This window comes from Rhinolophus sinicus, chromosome X (genome assembly GCF_036562045.2).
Source record: "Rhinolophus sinicus isolate RSC01 chromosome X, ASM3656204v1, whole genome shotgun sequence".
Taxonomy (NCBI): Eukaryota; Metazoa; Chordata; class Mammalia; order Chiroptera; family Rhinolophidae; genus Rhinolophus; species Rhinolophus sinicus.
In genome coordinates, this window is record NC_133768.1 from 27,940,603 (window position 1) to 27,960,263 (window position 19,661).

Here is a 19,661-nt window from a genome sequence, read left to right on the forward strand (position 1 = left end):
TAGCAGAAAAATATACTGTGAGCCTCTCAAAATTTGAGGGTGTATGAGACATGAAGGGTATCTTGATGACAAAAATGTATTTTATATTCACTGATTTTATCAAGAAGAAAATTTCCTCAATTATATATGGATTTATAACTTCAAGAAAATTTTCTGACAATCATACAAGTGAATCTTATTGTCTAATTTAAATTTCTTTGCAAGTATACTCACCATTTTATATTCACCAAGGGTGATGGGAAATTCTGACTTGAATTTTATGAATTTCTTCACATACACACATGCACACGTGTACTGAAAATTTAGAGTCCCTCTCTAATTAAAAAACAGAAATGTAGGAAAGACAGCGTTAACATATCTGGCAAACACTAAAAACTAAACAAAAACCAAAACAGAGTACAAACCCTTTCGCTACTCCTGTTTCTAGTGTGATTAGAGTAGGAAAAAATGTTAGCTTACACTGTATCTCCTTCCTGTGCATTTTAAAACAGAAAGTTTAAAAAAGACATTTAATATTATTTCTTTCACTGTTCTTATAACTCAGCTGCAGAGGGTAAAAAGGATCTTGGGAGAGAATTTGAAATAAAAGTTAAAAAAAAAATTTACACAAAATGACCATGTCATTTTAAGCTGTGTTTTCTAAATAATATATATTATAAAGGAGAAAGTGAACTGAGGATATGTAATTTAGAAACCTGTTAAAGGGTCTACACAGTAGAGAAGACACAAAGTCAAACCACATCAGTGAAACCACTTTTATTTTTATTTTTTCCACATAGATAACTTCATGTCTACAAAAATCATAAAATGAAAAACTGATCATGAAACCGCAAACTCAAAAACCACTGGAGTGATAAACAGGTTTCCCCCAGAGGGCTGTTAGCAAAAATAACCAGAATACCATGAATTCGTATTTAAGTAGTATTAAACATGTCATATATTTAAAAACAATAAATATAGAACAGCAGTAGAGAAACTAATAGCATAAACAGCATGAAGTATATTTTATTTTTTAAGACAGATGAAATTTCTAGGCACAGTTTTAGGCATTGAAGAGGACACAGAGGCATAGGTTAGTGTGCGCTGATCTGTACAAAAATACAGTCTGAATAAATTACATTGCTAGCCATACAATTAGACGTCACTTACCAGTCAGTTCATTGCATGTTTAATAATATACAAGTACATGCTAATCCATATATATCATTTATATTTCAAACACATAGGTCTCTCTATTTGTCTTTAAAATTTATGTTGAACTTACAAAAAGCTAAATAGTTGTGCAAGAAATCCGAATAACTAGCCCTGCTGTGTACTTTCTGCTATACAGTATATGTGTATCTCTCTCTCTAAGATAAACAATGGGTTTATAGTTAACAGTTTTGCTTGTAAGAAAACATCAAACAAAGCTAAAGCTGCAAAGACAAAATGTTAATGTAGGTGACAAATTCACTTGTGTTTATTCTGATAGACAAAACCGTATTTCAGATGAGCAACAACTCATGTTGTACTGAGCTTGTTAGTAATGAAACACTTGCAAACATTATTGATGGTAGAAATATAGCATAGGGCTCTTCACTGGGAAGGGGAAAAAAGCTCTTTTAAGAAATCTACTTTTCATTAAACTGCAAATATGTGTGCCTTAGCCGATACCATATTCTGTCACTTTCCAGCTTGTCCTATCGACAGAGAATGAAAACTTGGTAAGACTTGAGATGTGATATTGGTCTAACAGCACACTGCATCCTCTACTAGGACTAAGAAAAGTGCCCATTGATGTCAGCACCAAGTACTGTTCTTCCATTATTCAGGAATAAAGAGATTCTCTCACAATAGAGTGTGTTTAGTAGCTGAAATTCCTTTCCAACAAATATCGTATTTCTCACGCTGCTCTAATATGTAATTAACTTTAGACAGTCTGGCCCAGATTTTACTATGTTATTTCTCAAGGAAATTGCTTCCAAAGATTCTACAATACTAACATCTTTCTGGATAATTTCCACTCCTAGTTTCTTACGATACTACATAGAATCATATACTTTTATAAAGGTTTCTCTCTAAGATGTATTTAATCACTTTTGTCTGTTATTGATAAAATAATAAGCCTGGTTCTCCATATTTAATTTGAGATTCTATAGAAAAGTCACAAGAGTTTTTTTAAGTATTTGAATAAAAAATAGTTGTTTTTTTTTCTGTTGTTTTGGCAACAGTTCTTAAGACAAGCTGAAAGCAGAACTCTGCTTTGGGAGGTAAAGCAAATTATTAAATACTGTTGATGTGGTCCTGCTCTTAACAGACTTTGCAATACAACACAACATCGGTATGTTTTAAATGATTTTTCCAATGCTTCTTTCTGCAAGAGGGCCAAAACCAGGACATACTGTTGTAGTGTCTTTGTTAACAAAAATAATTATTTATAACTTTTATATTAGAACTGTATATTTGATATAAAAATATGTTTATAATTAAACTATCCAAATTTGTATATTAAACAGGGTTAACAAGTTTGCAGTGTGAGATTAGTTGCAAACTTATTCCCTATTATTGATATTTCCTTCCATTTGAACAGTCAACAAATGATTCCCTTAACATAAATCCGTCATAATTGTGTACACAAATCAGTTAGCCCATTAGTAAACTCAGAGGACCAGGTGATAACCAAATGAATTCTACTCCTCTACTGAAACATTTAGACATTCATATAAATCTATCGCTATTCATTTACTTTTTAATAAAGACATTTAAAATACTTGAAAAAAAAGCAGCCTTCAGCCTTCTTATTTTAATGAATTTTAAACAAAGCGATCATCCTAATTGCTACTCTTTTGAACTACAGTGCTTACAGGAGAATCATGAATTTTCAGATCAACACCATTTCAATTTTTCTTCTTATACAAATCTATTAAAACTTTCCAGTGAAACAGCAGAGAACATAGAGCAAAAGCTTTAAGGTATATGTACTTTTGTACGGTAAATAAGTGTGAATACCGATCTAAGCCTCTTAACAAACGTGTACAAGGTTAGTGTTCAAATCACTTCACTAGAGCAAATATTAATTTTATGTGTAACAGGCAAATGCAAATGTGGGGCTAGGGAACAACTTATTGCCATTTATAATGGTCCATCTTCTATAAAAATATTTAAGCTTGTTATATATGCACAATTATTTGCTGTAATGTTAGGTAAATGATTTAAGGGTACTTAGGACAAAAGCAACTCATGCATATTTCTTTCTAGTCGCCCCAGGGAAAGTAGAGACTCCCAATTTTTCTCATACTAAATATGGCTGAGGCACAATTTCTAACCACTGTAATGAAAAGCACATGTCTCTAAGTCTTGACTCCCTTCCCAGGGATACGCTGACTGCCAAAGCATAACCTCCCATTAAAAAGAGTACTCTTGAAGGTGGACTATGTACCATTAACTAGTTACATTCAGAACTCCCATTAGATACTGACGGGCAGTTCACTTTTCAAGAGCTCACTCAAGCAAATAACCAATGGCCAATATAGTCATTGGGTGGGAAAGGCAGGTGATAGGGGCCCTAACAGTGGAATCCTTGTCAGCGTCAATGAACTTCTAAGTGTTGCTTATGCCAGCTGCTCCCCTGCAGGCAATAGGAGATTGAGGCATTTCTCATTCCAACTAGTCTCACAATGTCTGCTGTCATATAGACCCTTCACTTGTCAAGAAAAATGACGTGAACATATTGGAAGTTTGCAGCATTTACCTATGTCTAATCAGCTCTCTTAATTTGTACAGGTCCCTAAAATGGATGTGAAAGCTGGTTATGATGTTGACAGCCAAAAGGCAAAAGATATTAAATCAAACGAGCAAACTGCTTGATGCTCCACAAATGTTTTAGAAAACAGTGAGTTAGAAAAGATGCAGACGCAATCCTTGCTGGATGGGATTTTTGTTTGTTTTTTCCCCAATTCTAGACTACTGGTTCTAGTAGTAGTCTTCGTAGTTCTTAGGATTCAGGCAATAAAGGATGGCACCCCCAAATGAGAATATAGTCGCACCCCACGCCAGGCCATAACCCCAATTGAACTCATGGTAAATTTTCAAGCTCACAGTTTCAATGAACTTGATTGGGTAAAGGACCAGGCTGCAAACCTGTAAAACAACTGAAAGAAAAGCAAATCAAAATTAGAAGAATGTATTTACAGGAAATAACATATAAAATACACGTATGTATGAGAATTACTTTTTAACCAACTGAACATAAAAGCAAAAACATTTGAAGTACTGCTTATTCTAGATGGTATATACTTTAAAATATTAACAATTTTTCTTTAACACAATTTCACAATATAGCAAAAATTACTCTATTAATTAGTAAATCACTATTATAGTCTTTGACAAAATTAGTGCAATACAGTAATTTATGAGCATACAAAGCAGTGATTCTCACGCTACAAACACATATATTAATTATCACTATTACGGCAAGTAGTACTAATTAAGCCAAGCTGTTCCACTATACAATATCTGTAAATAGCTCCCCAAGAACAGTGACCCCAAATACCAGCTAAAACCCTTATTATTTATTTATGCTCTTAAGGAATTGAGGAATTCGAATTCATTTGTACTGATAAAACTGGTCAATCAGTTTTCAAAACATATTTTTGTTGTTGTTTCTTAATATCATCTAATTCAGCCCACATTCCTGCAAGTCCTACTTTGATGTCTTTACTTATATTATTGATCAAAAACTATTTTCATTCTTTTCCTCTCATCCAGTCCATACCTCTAACCTTCAAAAAGGGGCTCAAAAGTTATCTTTGTCAATAAGTCACACCCAATAATACTCTATTAGAAAAAATAGATGACATTTATATATTTATTCCTCACTCACTTTGAAAAAAGAATGAAGTCGATGAAGGCAGGAGAACTAATGGTACTGGAAAACCTAAGCTAATAACGGCCACCACAATAGAGCCCAGCATTTAGCTCTTAGTTCTTAGTTAAATCTTAGTTCACAGTCAGGGCTAAAGGGGAAATGTGATGAGTCATACATAATAAAAAAGAACAAGCCAATTAATCAGGAAGGAGGTTTTTAAAAACATCTAAATAAGGTGGTGTTTATCCTGTGGATATTTTTATATGGGAGACACCGGATTACACGAGATGATGTCTTCCATTCAAAATCATAACTTCCGATTGAATCAACTATTGTATCATTTCTATTTTATTTAAGTCAATTTAACTAGAATTTATGGGGTGCATTTGCCTCATTCTCTACCATATGAAAGAGACAATCTTCTCCCCGAAAGATTTGGGGTACAATATTATGTGACAGGGTTTGGCAAACTACCAAATCTGGTCTGTTTGTTTTTGGGGAAAAAAAAAAAAGTTTTACTGGGACACAGCTAGGCTCATTAATTTATTTACTGTCCATATTACAATGGCAGTTGAGTAGCTCTAACAGAAACCAGGTGGCCCACACAGCCTTAAATATTTACTGTCTGGCCCTTCATAAAACATGTTTGCCAACCCCTGATTTATAAAGTACATTTTTGCTTAAAGTGATTATTTACCTCATCTTACATATGCTATAAATTCCAAAAGTACAACAAAAATGTGAATTAAGGAGTAGGAGACGAGAATAAACTTTGATAAAATAAATTTAAAAAGATACAGTTTGTTACATTTTTTAAAAGAACAATAGGATGGATAGTGTGCTTAATTAAACTGGAATTTTGTGCTTTAAAATCTATTCTCATCTACTGTCAGTACCTGTAAAAAGGTCACTATTACCAATATGATGAATATTCCTAGAAAGTCTATATAGCAGTCATCTATCTATGGCATAAAACTGACCAATTACAGAAAATCCACGAAGGTGTGATTCCTCAAAATAATTACTTTCTATGAGGCTCTGACTAGGGGTTCGAGTGGCCTTTCTGGAACCTGATACCAGAATTCTAACCTTTTTTGCCATGCAATTCAACACTCTCTGGGCCAGCACTAGCCCACCATACTTCTACACCAAAAATAGAACCCTTTTTACAGTTTTAAAATCTCAGAAAAAGTTTTAAGTCGTCGTTAGGACAACTAACAGCATATTATATAACCCGCACTTCAGCTATTCCGAGCCAGCAAGTGCTAAATGTGTATTAATTTAAAAAAAATGTCAGCTGGCTCTGTGCCTTTGTGAAAGGGTTCTTTCATGTTTTAAATTTTAAATGTCTTAAAACTAATAAAAAGTCAATTACTATCAACCATGAGCTACAAAAGGAAAAAAAAAATCCAAAGCTACTAAGTGAAAAGGGAAAAAAAAGCCATTTCTCTTTAAGGTTTCACTAGTCAAATCATGACTGATCCTGGCAGGATAGGACTGAAATATGAATGTGAATTAGGAATACTAATCCATGCACTCACTCATTCAACAAATTCATTCAATAAATATCTAAAGGTTTCTAAAGTGATACAGTTTAAGGCACTGGTAGCAAAAGTGCTACCCTCATGGGTAGGCAGCCCATTGTAAATAAATACAGAATGTGGTAGGTATTGCTAAGAGACATGAAAATATAAGAAAGCAAGAAAGTAAGAGACACGGTGGCAGGATGGCTCAGTTGGTTGGAACGCGAGCTCTTAACAACAGTGTTGCCGGTTCGATTCCCACACGGGCCAGTGAGCTACTCCCTCCACAACTAGACTGAAGACTCAGCTGCCCCTGAGCTGCTAGAGGGGCGGCCGAATGGCTCAGTTGGTTAGAGCACTAGCTCTTAACAACAAAGTTGCTGGTCCAATTCCCACATGGGATGGTGGGCTGCGCACCCTGCAACTAAAGACTGAAAATGGCAACTGTACTTGGAGCTGAGCTGCAACCTCCACAACTAGATTGAAGGACGACTTGGAGCTGATGGGCCCTGGAGAAACGTACGGTTCCCCAATATTCCTTGATTTTTTAAAAAAAAAGTATAAGAAAAATAAGAGACAGAGGCACGTAGGGTGCTCTTTCAGATAGAGCTGGAGGACGACTCTCTGGGAGGAGTCATGAGAGCACAGACCTGAATGAAGTGAGGGGTGCAGGTCAATATAGTGGGGAATGAGCAATCTGGGTGCTGTGGAGCATCAGAAAGGACTCTGGTTGCCAGACAGAGAGCAAGGAAGGGAGGGGCATGAGATGGGAAAGACAACGGGGGTGGGGGTGGGGGTGGGGGCATTCAGGGAACCATGGCCAAGGGTCTGGATTTTATTCTAAGTGTGATGGGCAGCTGCTAGTGGAGTTAGAGCAGGGAAGTAATAACTGATCTGAATTATATTCTAGAAGGATTATACTGCTCTTTCATGACTCAGCCAGTCCCCAGAGTGAGGTGTTTAGCTAGACAGCTTTTAATATTCATTTCAATGTGTTTTATTTAGCAACTATTTGGCCTCCATGGTCTAATATAATGACTTAATTTCCCTGTAGTGGAAATACAACTCTGTTAGGCTCCACTGGCATACTCTCCTGAGCAGCCTTCTTAGAGATAAAAGTTTACTGAGCTTGTAGGCAGATGAAAATTACCCTAAAATGCTTTATGCCTCGGAATTATTTTACTCTCTTTGAAACCACTGAGAAAAATGCATGTAATAGCAAAATTGAGAAAAAAATATAATCCTGCATTTGCAAATAATTTTCTCCATTCAATAAAATCCATAGATGCAAGTAAAAATGCTGCCTTGCCTTTTGCAGATGCTACAAAGGCAACAAAAACCAACCAAACAAACAAACCTAAAGGGTTCAGAACTCAAGAAAACACCGGATACTTTACCACCAATCAATGAAACATAATAGGCACCGACTGTGCCTACGCTCTACCTCAGGGACAACAAATGTGAAGTTGGGTAGCATTTGAGAATTTGAAGGGTATCTGAGGTTCATTTTAATCTCCCTCCCCACTTAAAAACAAAACAAAACAAACCAAAACAAAACAAACCAAAAAAAAAAAACGCAACAAAACTATCAACCATGAAATTGTGTGGATAGAAGCATGAGAAGAACTTAGAGGTATGAATTCCTGTGTTATTGCTAGTTTTCTCTAAGGGCATATTTTTCAATGTTTTCAATACTGAAATATTCATAGTATTCAATATTGAAATATTCAGTATGTTCTCCTAAGGGGATATTTCAATATTTCAACAAACATTTATTGGATGCCCACTGTGTTTTGGGGGAAGTGGATAAGACAGATAGGGTATGGCTCTTGCCCTTTGATTATTTCATACACTGTGGAGACAGACACACAGATAATGGCAAATGAATAGGTTCAACAGTCGCAGTAGAGGTATGTTCACTTATAATCCATTCATCACACGTTTACTGAGCTCTAATGATATTCCAAGCACCACATCTGCCTGGAGAAAGGAGGGAGGGCTTCAGAGAGGAAGCAACATTTGAACCGGTTCTTGAAGGTAGACAGGACTTGGTCAGAAGTCAGGAATGAAAAGACCTCTAGGAAGAAGCCGTTTATATGCAGCTGAGAGGTAGAAGAGGGTGTGGCTATAGAAAATAAAATTCACACGGGTGGAATGAAGGGTACATGCACATGGAGATGACTGGTTCAGACTACAAAAGGCTTAGTGTATCAGAAAAATAATAGACTGGGTTCTACAGGAAGACATCTCAGAGGTTATTTTAATTGTAGATGCGGTTGGTGCTCTGTCCCTATCTGCTCATCCTCATCACTCCAGTATATGTCAGCCTGATTTCTCCTCTGGCTACTTAAGCTACCTTGCCTGACTGCAGGACAGGCCTGGTGTTCTGGGAAATTAACACTGCTATCTCCCCATCATCTCCAATAGCCCTTACCCACGATCCTCCGAGTTTGGTTTATAAATACCCTGTTCCCCAATCCTTCCAGTGAGATGCCTCTGAGGTGTGTGTTCTACACTGGTTTCTAGATTTTTTTCTCAGTAAGATTAACCTCCAGCTCCTTACGGCAACAACCGGTTTGATAATGTACTGTCTATTGGCTGCCTTCCCTTCTCTGTCTCACTTTCCATATCCCTTCTTTTACTTCCCAGATGAAGTACTTGCACTTGATTCTTTGTCTTAGATTCTGCCTCTGGGGAAACCAACGGGACAAGAGACAAGAACAGATCTGTATTTCATAACTACACTTCATGTGTTTGTGTGCAAGACAGACTAACCGGGGATGAGACTGGAGAGAGACAGGCCCCTAGGAGGTTAGTCCGAGCACAGGTACCTGTCTGCACTGTTGATTAAAGTGATATCGGTGGGAAAGAAAGATCGGGGAATGTAAAAAAGACTACAAAAGAAAAACTGAATAACTGCATTCGAGAAAAGGGAAAGGAAGGAGTCACCTAGTCACTTTAAGTCAGATGCTATCACAGAAAAATAAAACAAAGTAGGGGAGGTTCAAATTTGGGGGCTGAGATGATCCAGTTGATGAGAGTTGTTGTGTCCTCAGCTAAGGCAATAATGATGGAGGATGAAAAAAAGCTACAGACTCAGAAGACAATTTAAAGAGAAAACTGACAGGACTTAGCATGTACATACGGGAAACAATAATTTGGAGAATAAAAACATCTGCCTATGAAGGGTTAATATGAAGTTATCAATTTCTTTCCTTTTTAAAATTTAATCTTATAACTACTAAATGTAGTAGTGCATAGGAAATTAATTATTGGCAGTGACACTATAAATTGTTCTTAAATTGTTCTAGCCAAAGGATAGTGTGATATTGACAAAGATCTGTGAATAGAACTCCTTGAGTTTGAAATTTAAGCTGGACTCTGATTTTTCTGTCAAAATCTAGACTCACAATAAACCTCCAGCCATGTCACTGTGTTACACGATGGTGAGGAGGACTTTGAAAACACAAGCCTCTAATCAGAGATAGCTCAGAGATGGAAAGCAGTTGCAGGAACCTGAAAAAACCATCATGCCACAATAAACATGCATTTACAGGAGACTTTCTGCACATATAACAGAAAGGAAACATCACGAATCATAAAGTTAGTGGGCATTCTGTTATTTAACATATAAATTACAAAAGACTGGGAATTTTCTGCAATTTGTATTAAAGTCCTTGGGAAAAAAAGAAAGCAATCCTCCGAAGTCCCAGTGGGGCATACAAAGATCTGCAAAGCCAGACAATAAAACAAGAGGGCCCAGAACGAGTCAACCCCTCTGACTTCACCCACCAAGTCTTAAGTAAGAACTAGATGCCAGTTATCAGAAATCTCATCATGTATTGTATCTACTGCTGTCAGTCACACAGTAAGAAGTATGCTGTGGTCAACTCTAATGGAAACGTGCACAGCTTTCATGATGTGTTATGGTTCACTGATGCGCCACTGTTCAGCCTGTGGTCTTTATGACATCTCAAGTTGCAGACTTCTTTCTGGTGTTGTTCCCAAGAGATGGAGTAACTAGATTTACAGGACGGACTTCAACTGCAGCACACAGCTGGCAGCTGAATTCAAAAGTCAATGCTGATTCTACATTTGTTTATCTACATGCTACACGTACCCAAGTAAAGATGACTCGTGAATCCTCACTTGGATTTTCAAGTCAGACAGATGCCCTGAATTGAAACCTTGGCTCTGCATCTTACTAGTTAGATAATCCTGGGGAATTACTCAATCTTTCAGAACCTATTTCTTCACTGATAATATGGGGAAGAGAAACACCTAATCTTAAGATTGTTATATATCAGAGATAGAGTAATGCTAAGTGCCTAGCAGTGTGCCACATGGCAGGAGCTCAGTTAATTATTATTATCAACATTATTATTATAGATAACGTCTTATTCTGAAGTCTAGACTTCTAGGACCAGTGAGTAATAAGAGTTCTGCAACATGGAACAATGTTTCAGAAGGGCTGTAGTGATGGCTAGTGCTTAGCTCTTCTAGCAACTATTCGAGCAGGAAACAAGCCCACCCTAAATTAAAGATCTCAGAGAAATAAAGAGAAGATAAAAAACCTTTCAAATCTGTTTGGCTGTCTTTCTGAGACTTAATCATCAGCTTTTAGTATAAACCCTTAGAATATATTACCGAACCAAGTATGGTTACATACTATAGGAGCCCAACATGTATTTGTGAAATGAATGAAAACATGAATAAATGAAAAAAATCACTTTTATACGTAATTATTACTTCTTTTGAGCTGTTTTGGTCTTAGCTTTGTCGTCACATGCAACTTGCTGCTTCATAGCTTGCAAAGAGAGAAATGGTTTACATAAAACTGAATTACAGCTTGCTAGTTGTTTATATGCCTCTTTTTCCCTAGCAAATCATAAGCCACATTCGTCATCCTTCCATCATTCATTCAGCTGTTTCATGAGTGCGTCAGAGTACCAGGCACAGTATATGGTACTGAATTAATATGTAGTCCTGTGCAGAGATGTTTCCAAGTAGCAGCGCTATGTTTGTTTTTCTTTTATGTGCTTCATGTTTCAGAAGAAAGAGTATTTCTTTGTTGTGATAGATATCATTCTCTATGTGTGTGTGAACACCAAGGTAAGGCTGATATTATTTGAAGAAAATATTTTGAGACAAGGAGAAAAATGCAGACCATTTTCAAGCACACCACAATGAATAAAAAGGGGAAATAGCCCTAAATATACATTTACAAAGAACCACTAAGCTGAATTACAAGTGAGACAAGCCAACCATTAGAATGTTTGTTTACTAAGAAGCAACCAAAATAAACAACCATGATTTTAGCTAGGATTGTTTCAAGTACGCAGGTTTTCCAACTTTGTTAATCTTAGGCCCAAATCAATAATGCATTATTGTGTGTAATGAATATCTTCTCCAGAAACCGGCTATGGGCGACTCATTAATGGCTTTTGCAGATGGGAGAAACCTTCTCGTAACATGTTTCAAATAACCAGAAAGTTTTACCTTGCTTATAGGCACAGTGAACACTAAACTAATGGTTATTTCAAAAACGCTTCCACGTGCACAGTGTTAAAAGAGAATGAGTCAAATTAAATCTCAGCACATGTACATTTTTAAAATGTAGCAGAAATAATGCTCATTTTAGGTCTCAGGGAGTAGATTAACACGTATGAATATTGCTATAGGGATTCCTTTCATTATTTTTTAATTGACTGATATTTGTGGTAGTTAGAACTCAATCAAAATCTTCATTTTGACCAAATGTATTACCTTTAACTTATGTTCATTTACAGTTCCGTTTTCTGTTACAACCAGTACTTAGTTTCACAAACTTTGCTACACTTGGAAAAATGTACAGAACTTTTTAAGAAAAAAAAAACTGGGAACTTCCACAGTTATTACTCACGAGAACAACAAAATATTGATATTATGGCCACTGCCTAAGACGTTGAAATATTTTCTGTAATGGTGTTTTCTACTCTATAAGTTGGTAATAACCCAATAGACAGTTGAATGAATGAGTGAGGGAGTCAGTAGTGAATGCACCACTATGTGATTTTGAGTTAGTCAGGTAAGAGATCTGAATTAGATGTACTTCCAGATTCCTTCAGCCCTTGGACCTTCATTTTGATGAGACCTACATTCTGACCAGTCTTCATCGGGAGAAGATGAACACAAACAGCAGGGGGCAGTAGAACACTTTCTGATATAGTTTAAGCTCAAATTACCCTTCAAATCCTGAGAAATTTCACGGAGGCCCATCTCTAAACAGCTTAAAAAAAAAATCCATCTAACAGCCTAGATGGTTCTGTCAGTGTCTTCATTATTGACAGTCACAGGGGCTTATTTTGCAGTCTTGAAATCAGAAATGACTGACAGGGTAAATTGAAGGCACCACAAGAATATTTCAGTTGGAGTCAAAAGGAACAATACATTCAAGGCTATTCTTATAAACGAAAATTAAAACACGCAAAAAATAATGTGCTGGGCTTTTAGTCTTATAAGCCCCTTTTCTAAATAGCTCCCTTTTAATAAAACCTCCATTTTACCTTGGTTGCTATTTTAATCCAAGCTGTACTTCATAAAATGGTTGTTAATTATTATGCCATTGACTTCAAACCATTCAACTGTCTGATGGTTTAAGTTATATATTAAGATTTTTCAGTATAACCATGTTTATGTCCAAAACAGATTCATATCTTTAAGGGTACATATATTGGAACATTTTTTGTTCCACGTAAGAAAAAATGTTGCCTTAAGATCACCAAGTGGGCAGTAAGGGGGGGGGGGCGGTAGGAGGGGGAATAAACTGCTGTTATTCTTAAGTCAACCACTCTGTCAAGAACTATTATTTATTCATGTTTTGGAAGTTTAGAAATTGCCACTGTGCTCTGTGAAATGCTTCACATACTAAAAAGTGATCATATGATAAACCATTAGCCAATTTACCTTAAAATACAATAAATGTCTCTCCATTTGTATGTAATGCAGCAACCACATACTGCCTCGCGTGAGAAGGGAGGATGGTAGCAAGGTTCATGCAACTTTAATACCGATGTGAAAGTAATGAATATATTATTCACCTGCTGCAAAAAGCATGACAGCAACAGGTCTGTAGAAGCGCCTCCGAGATCCCACGCAGATAGAAATCAAACCCACCAGGAATGCAATGAGAATGATGGCTGCGCCGCCCAAGAGTAAAGACAGCGTAGCAATCTGCCAATCTGGAAAGAAAAAAGAAAGACATTGCTTTTAAGCAGTAAGTCCTCAAGGAATCAACGGAACTCTGCTCAGCAGCCTTCATCTTGCTGCAGCTAAGTAGATGTGAACTTACTGCATGCTAAGCATCCTTTGGGATTTGAAATGTTTTGCAACAAAAATGACTATAAATGTCCTTATTTAGAAAAGTTTCCTAAGTTAAGCTCAGCAGCTTTTAGACCATGGGTTTTCCATGCTTTTCTTTCAAGGACTCTATTATAAACATTCATGCTCAATTGTGTGCCCCCTCCGTGACTTATTTTATTATTATTTAATTTTCTCGTGAGCCACAGCCACAAGGTTCACAAATCTTAACTACAGAAAGTAGAGAACTTGATGGATTTTAACATATAGGTATACACTCATGTAATTAAAATCCAGATGAAGATCTAGAACATTTCCATCACACAGGTGGCTCCCTCGTGTCCCTCCCCAGTCAATAATTACCCTCCCACCGAGGCTACTGATGGACACCTATCACCATGGATTCACTTTCTTGTTTTAAACTGCCTATCAATGGTATGAACTCTTTTGTGTCTGGTTATTTTTAAGTCTGTGATATTTATTTTGTGCCTGGCTTTTATGTCTCCGATATTCATCCATGCTATTCCGTGTCAGTAGTACATTCTTTTAGTGTTTTAAATCGATGCCCTTTCTTGGAAAGCCTTCCTTCTCTGCACAAAAAAAAACCCACAAAACGTTTTTATTTGCCTTTCTTCCCTCCTCCCCCTCACTAAAACAACTCCCCAGCAAATTACTATCAGAAGGATTTGTTGTTTTTCCTACTCTTTCATTTCATTCTAATCTTACTACTATTGTATTTAGTACCACAGGGATGGTTTCTGAAATTAAGTATTCCCAGGGAGCCAGAACAGACTCTAAATGGCTGCTCGACCTCTTTCTTCATTTATACACAGAAACAGTAAGCATATGTTGACTACTTACTATGTGCAGGCCTCTGTACATGCCCTGAGTGAAACATAAACCTCATTGAAATGGGTTTGTCATTTCATATAAAGATGTAGAAATAGTATGACAGAAAACGGGCCCATTTTTCATTCTGTAAGAAGAGTAGAATGTTCTCTCAGAAGAAGCAAAGTGAATATATGAAAGCACTATCCTGCTTAGGAAGCATCACAGAAAATGATACTGGTGAAAACATTCTTAAATCCCAGGCTGCCTCTTCTGGCCCTCCCTTTAATGTATGTGCAGGAAATGAAAATAAGACTTTAATCCATGGTTAAACTGCAATGCAGTCTATCCACAGTCAAGAACTCATGATATTTTGATGCTGTGTGCTGAATTATCTCTCCAGAAACCTTCTAAAGTGCACTCTTTGCCACTGTAGGATAAGGGATGAGTGGCGGAACCTACCAGTACAATACCTTCTATTTTCTTCTTTTATTTATATTTGTATACCCCTGCCTCAAAGGTCCTCTTCCATAGTCTCTCCTCCTAATAAATTTTGTATAGAACTGGTGCTGAACTAGAACTCACACTGCATTCAGGAAACAAACAAACAAAGGGGAAAACAGACCAAATCCACATTTCTTAAAATATAAAGATGAATCACAAGAAAGTCGAGAGTATTTTTATGCTATCTATTTGTAACAGCTATATAACTTCAAACAAAAGTACATCTGGCTTTCAACTAGAGTTTAAAAGGATGGCCATACTATGTCTTTTTATTCGATAACTGCATGTAGCTTTGAATAAAAAAAACAAAAAACAAAACAAAAGAATAATCCTTACACTTGGAAGTCTGTAAGTTTCTTTGGAAAAGTTTACATACAGCACAATTATACTGTACTTTAACAGAACAGAAACACTTCTGAAAAGTTGTAAGTTGAAATTTCTTAATAATAAATCGAATTTTCATTATATCAGTGTTTGGGGTACAAAGAAAAATAAAATCCATCTATCCATCCACCCATCCTTCCTTCCATCCAGTTCCTGGAGACTTTAAGAGGGCCTATGCTGAATACTTTCTAGTTGTACTATTAGTTTTATAAAATGATTAGTACTTTTAGCATCTTCTTATAAATTATTTTAAATAAGATTTTTTAAAGTATTTATTTTGTCTAAAGATACAACTAAATGTTTACTCATTTAAAACAATACGTTAAAAGTACAATAAATGGCTTTTTTCTGGTAAGCTCTTTCATATAGCATAGTATGCGTAAAATGCCACAAGTGATTATTTCTACTTTCAACCCCAAATAAACCAGGAATTAATTTTGATCACTTTCTTATCCTTGAATAGCTAAACTACACATATTTATTCGCATTGTATAAAGATAGACTAAGATAGAAAAAAAAAAACCACACAAAAAAACTGCCAAAATATCTATAAAGGGCCAGATAGGAAATATTTTCGGCGTTGTGGGTCATGGTCTCTGTTACAACTACTCAGCTCCACCATGTAGTGTGAAAATAACCATAGAAAATATGTAAATGAATGAGCAGGGCTATGTTCCAATAAAACTTTATCTACAAAAACAGGTGGTGGGCAGGTTATGACCCTCTGGGTATAGTATGCTGACCCCTGGTCTAGACTTTATGAACCACTTTAAAAATTCAACTTTTTTTCTAGGTAAAAGCCTCTCAGACAATGATAAATTCATAATGAATTCAGTCCATTTGATAAACGAGTAATAAAGGCGTACAAAAGTGATGCTTATGCAATTTAGCAGAAAAATGCAACAACAAAAAATCCTAATCTCACATCATGTTGAACTTCCTTACAATAATAATACTTTATTTCATATGGAAAGCCAGTAAAATGCACTAGAAACCATCAGGAGAATGACAGTTCTTAAAAGGGACCAGAACCTAATTAGGAAGGGAACCTCTCATAGCACAGGAAATAGTTCTAAAATGTAAATGAAACAATCAGTTCTGATTCTCCTCTAAATGTCCTGTATTTACTTTTAGTGCTGAGAGTGTGGCTAAGAAAGAGTCGCTCTAGACAGAAAGTCAACAAGGCATGTTGCCAGCATCACCACTGTTGTGATATTGCTACCTTTCCCTTCCCTTTGGTCCACAACCATAGATATGCCTGCTCAAACAGAAAAGCCATTTTATTTTCCAAGAGAGACTAGAATTGGGCTATGTCTGCCACGTCCTGGCCAGAGGCAAGGGCTCAAACTGAAGTCCTGAGGCTTTATCTCTGGTAGAGGGTGCCAAGTTTGGGGACTGTTGTCATTATATCCATTTGGAATGGTTCACTCAGGCAGGCTGCCCAGGACCAAAGCTTTAACTCGCCGACCCGTTGAACATCAATCAGGAAGCTGAAAAAGTGGTTCGCTATGATGGCTACCATAGTAAAGGAAGCCCTGGGCACTTTTCAAGATTCAGCACTATGCGTTTTGGAGCTGAGAACACGCTTGTGGTATCATGTCTGTTTCAGTAGACAGCTCAAATTCGTCATCCAAATATTACGCTAGGGCTTGCCTTATGGTGGGCGAGAGTCAGAGACTAGTAGATCAGCCTGATACCCTCTTACTGAACAAGACTAGAATATGGAGAATATTTTTAAAAAAATGAAAAATACTTTTATAAAGTACCAAATGTAGACTTGGGAAGAATATATATATATATATATATATATATAATATTTTGTTATATACTATTGAACTTGGGCAATTTTACAGTAATAATAAATCACCAGAAAACTTGTCTCTACACCAAGTTTGTCTATTAAGAAGGTTTGCATGCCACAAATACTTGCAAAACAAATTAAAATGTCACAGAATTATCAATTTTCAGCCCCATTTCTTAAAAAAAAAAATCATCAAAGTTCTCATCATTGGTCAATTTCTGTATCAATCTTAGTTCCCTAATTTTATAGCCCTCACAGTATTTAGTCAGATGAAGTGTTAAAAATCCTTAGAGATTTATTACTCTGCATTAGTTTTACACATTTCTATAAATGATATACTGATACTGTAGTGGAGCAATGAACAGGAACCAGCTCTGCAGAACATCAACGGCCATGGTGCTGTTTTACAAATTGCATTGCTCTGCACAATTAAAGCTGGTCATTGTTCAATGTCAGGCCAGCTGAGATGAAATCTGAGTATGGTTTCTAAACCTAAGAATAAGGGGATAATCAGTTTTGAGGAAGCAATGTACATCCTTGGTCCATAAACCGGTGAGGGCTCAAACAGGCTGAGAGGAATGTTTGAGATCTGGAAATCAAACAGGAAATGAGGCTGTCACAGTATATGTCAGGGTACACTTACGAGTATTTTGGCAAAATTGACACAGTGACACACTGGAGGCATTGCAACTGCACCTAATGGAAACCAAGGTTCGAGATAAGTGTCTGTTTCTCCACTATTTCTCTGTGCTTTCTCTAACAGAAAAGAGAGAGAGAGAGAGAGAGAGAGATAATGGGGGGGGGGGGCAGAGCTTGCCACCCCAAAATATTCCTTTTTGGTGAAAGAAAAGACTCAGGAAACGTTGACCTGCTCCCTAACTGCCTAAAAGAATTTAGTTAGAAGACCTGCTCGAGGAAGAGAGCTGTCATCCTAGCTAATGGCAGTTTAATATGAACTAAGTGTGGTAGACAGGGAGGAACCTAGTAAGGCCCCTTTGATCAAAGTCCACTCATTGTTAGAGATGGCCCAGCAAACACCTATTTATCAAACATTTGCTTTTCCATCGCCATGTGAATTGCTTTCTGCCTTTTGAAGTCCAACCACTAGTCCCCTTTCTCCTTATTCACAATGGCATATAAGCCTCAATTGCCCTATGTGTCCCCCAGCCATGTATTCTTATGGAACTCCCGTAGGTACATATGTAATACATTTGGTTATTTTTCTACGGTTAATCTGTCTCGTGTCAATTTAATTCCTAGGCCAGCCAGAAGAACTAAAAGGGGAAAAGGAAGAAATTTAGATTAGCACACACTCCCACCCCATAATAACACCAAGTCCAACATTATTAATATGCAACTCAGGAACTATATTGAAATCCTCTTTCAAGGTATTTTTATTAGCTGGAGCCAGTTTCCAATGTCTATAAATGCTTTAGTATTCTGCAGAATTGTGCTGACTTACCTTACTGTCTAACATGAGACTGTTTTGAAATTGCCACTGCATTATGAAAATCCTATGGGCTACATTATAACTGCTAAATTGGAGAATTCACATTCCCTTAGGGAATTCATGGTCAAAACTGACTTCCGATTTTCATGAAAGGCAAAATCTTAATGATGGTACATTTTCCACTTTTGAGCCAAACTCAATGTTCTATACCAGTACCTAAAGTTTTCCTCTATCCACCTCATTTCAAAACCTTTAACTTGTCAAACACTGATTTATTTCTATAGGTATTGTTTATACACTGAGATTACTTCTACTGTATGTAAATCCCTAAGCACACAACTGCCACTTCTTCTAGGAAATTTGATATAATTAGAAAGCAATGAAGAAACAGATTTTTCACCTTACAAATTCAACTCCCACAGTTTGGGTGGGGTACTATTTCCCTAAATGTATTCTGTTTTAACGCATGATTCTCACTTTTCTGTAATTCTCAACAGATTAAAATATTGATTTTTAGTAACTTTTATAATCACATTCACATTTGCCAGACAGGCACTACTTATACTTTCACCTATGAATTCTCCAAAAGAAAATTATATGAACCAAAATGATACCCATGACTGCAATCAAAATTATTCACTATTTAACCTATCATCTTGACACCACTTCACAAGTCATCCACAAGTTCTCCCTAATTCACCCACATGAACTTGATCATTTCACTCACCCCCAGCAAACATTCAGTTCTTCTAAATGCCTTTATTCACTTACAGGACATATTTTTAGCAAAACATTTAAATGTATTTTAGTTATACTGGTGAGAACTCAAAGTGTACTCAGTACTGCTAATTCCATTTTATCATCAGGAATTGGAAATATTGGGATGGTTTATATTTAAGGGAAAAAAAGACTCAGTTACAGAATAACATTTCAAACCTGCACTCCCCAAGATATCTATCTCTTCACTGAAGACCATGTCTTTTTCCC

The 19,661-nt window shown here is 36.5% G+C and overlaps 1 protein-coding gene across 1 annotated transcript in view; it reads right to left on the reverse strand.

The window, feature by feature from the left end:
• Positions 1-741: 741 nt before the first annotated feature.
• The window catches only part of LOC109435273 (transmembrane protein 47), a 28,891-nt gene continuing 9,971 nt past the window's right edge, over positions 742-19,661 (reverse strand). Inside the window, exons 2-3 of the mRNA XM_074323345.1 lie at positions 13,449-13,589; positions 742-4,130 (exon numbers count right to left, since the gene is read on the reverse strand). Of these exons, the coding sequence (XP_074179446.1) occupies positions 3,952-4,130; positions 13,449-13,589 (320 nt within the window). The 3' untranslated portion in view covers positions 742-3,951. The remainder of the gene's footprint in view (positions 4,131-13,448; positions 13,590-19,661) is intronic.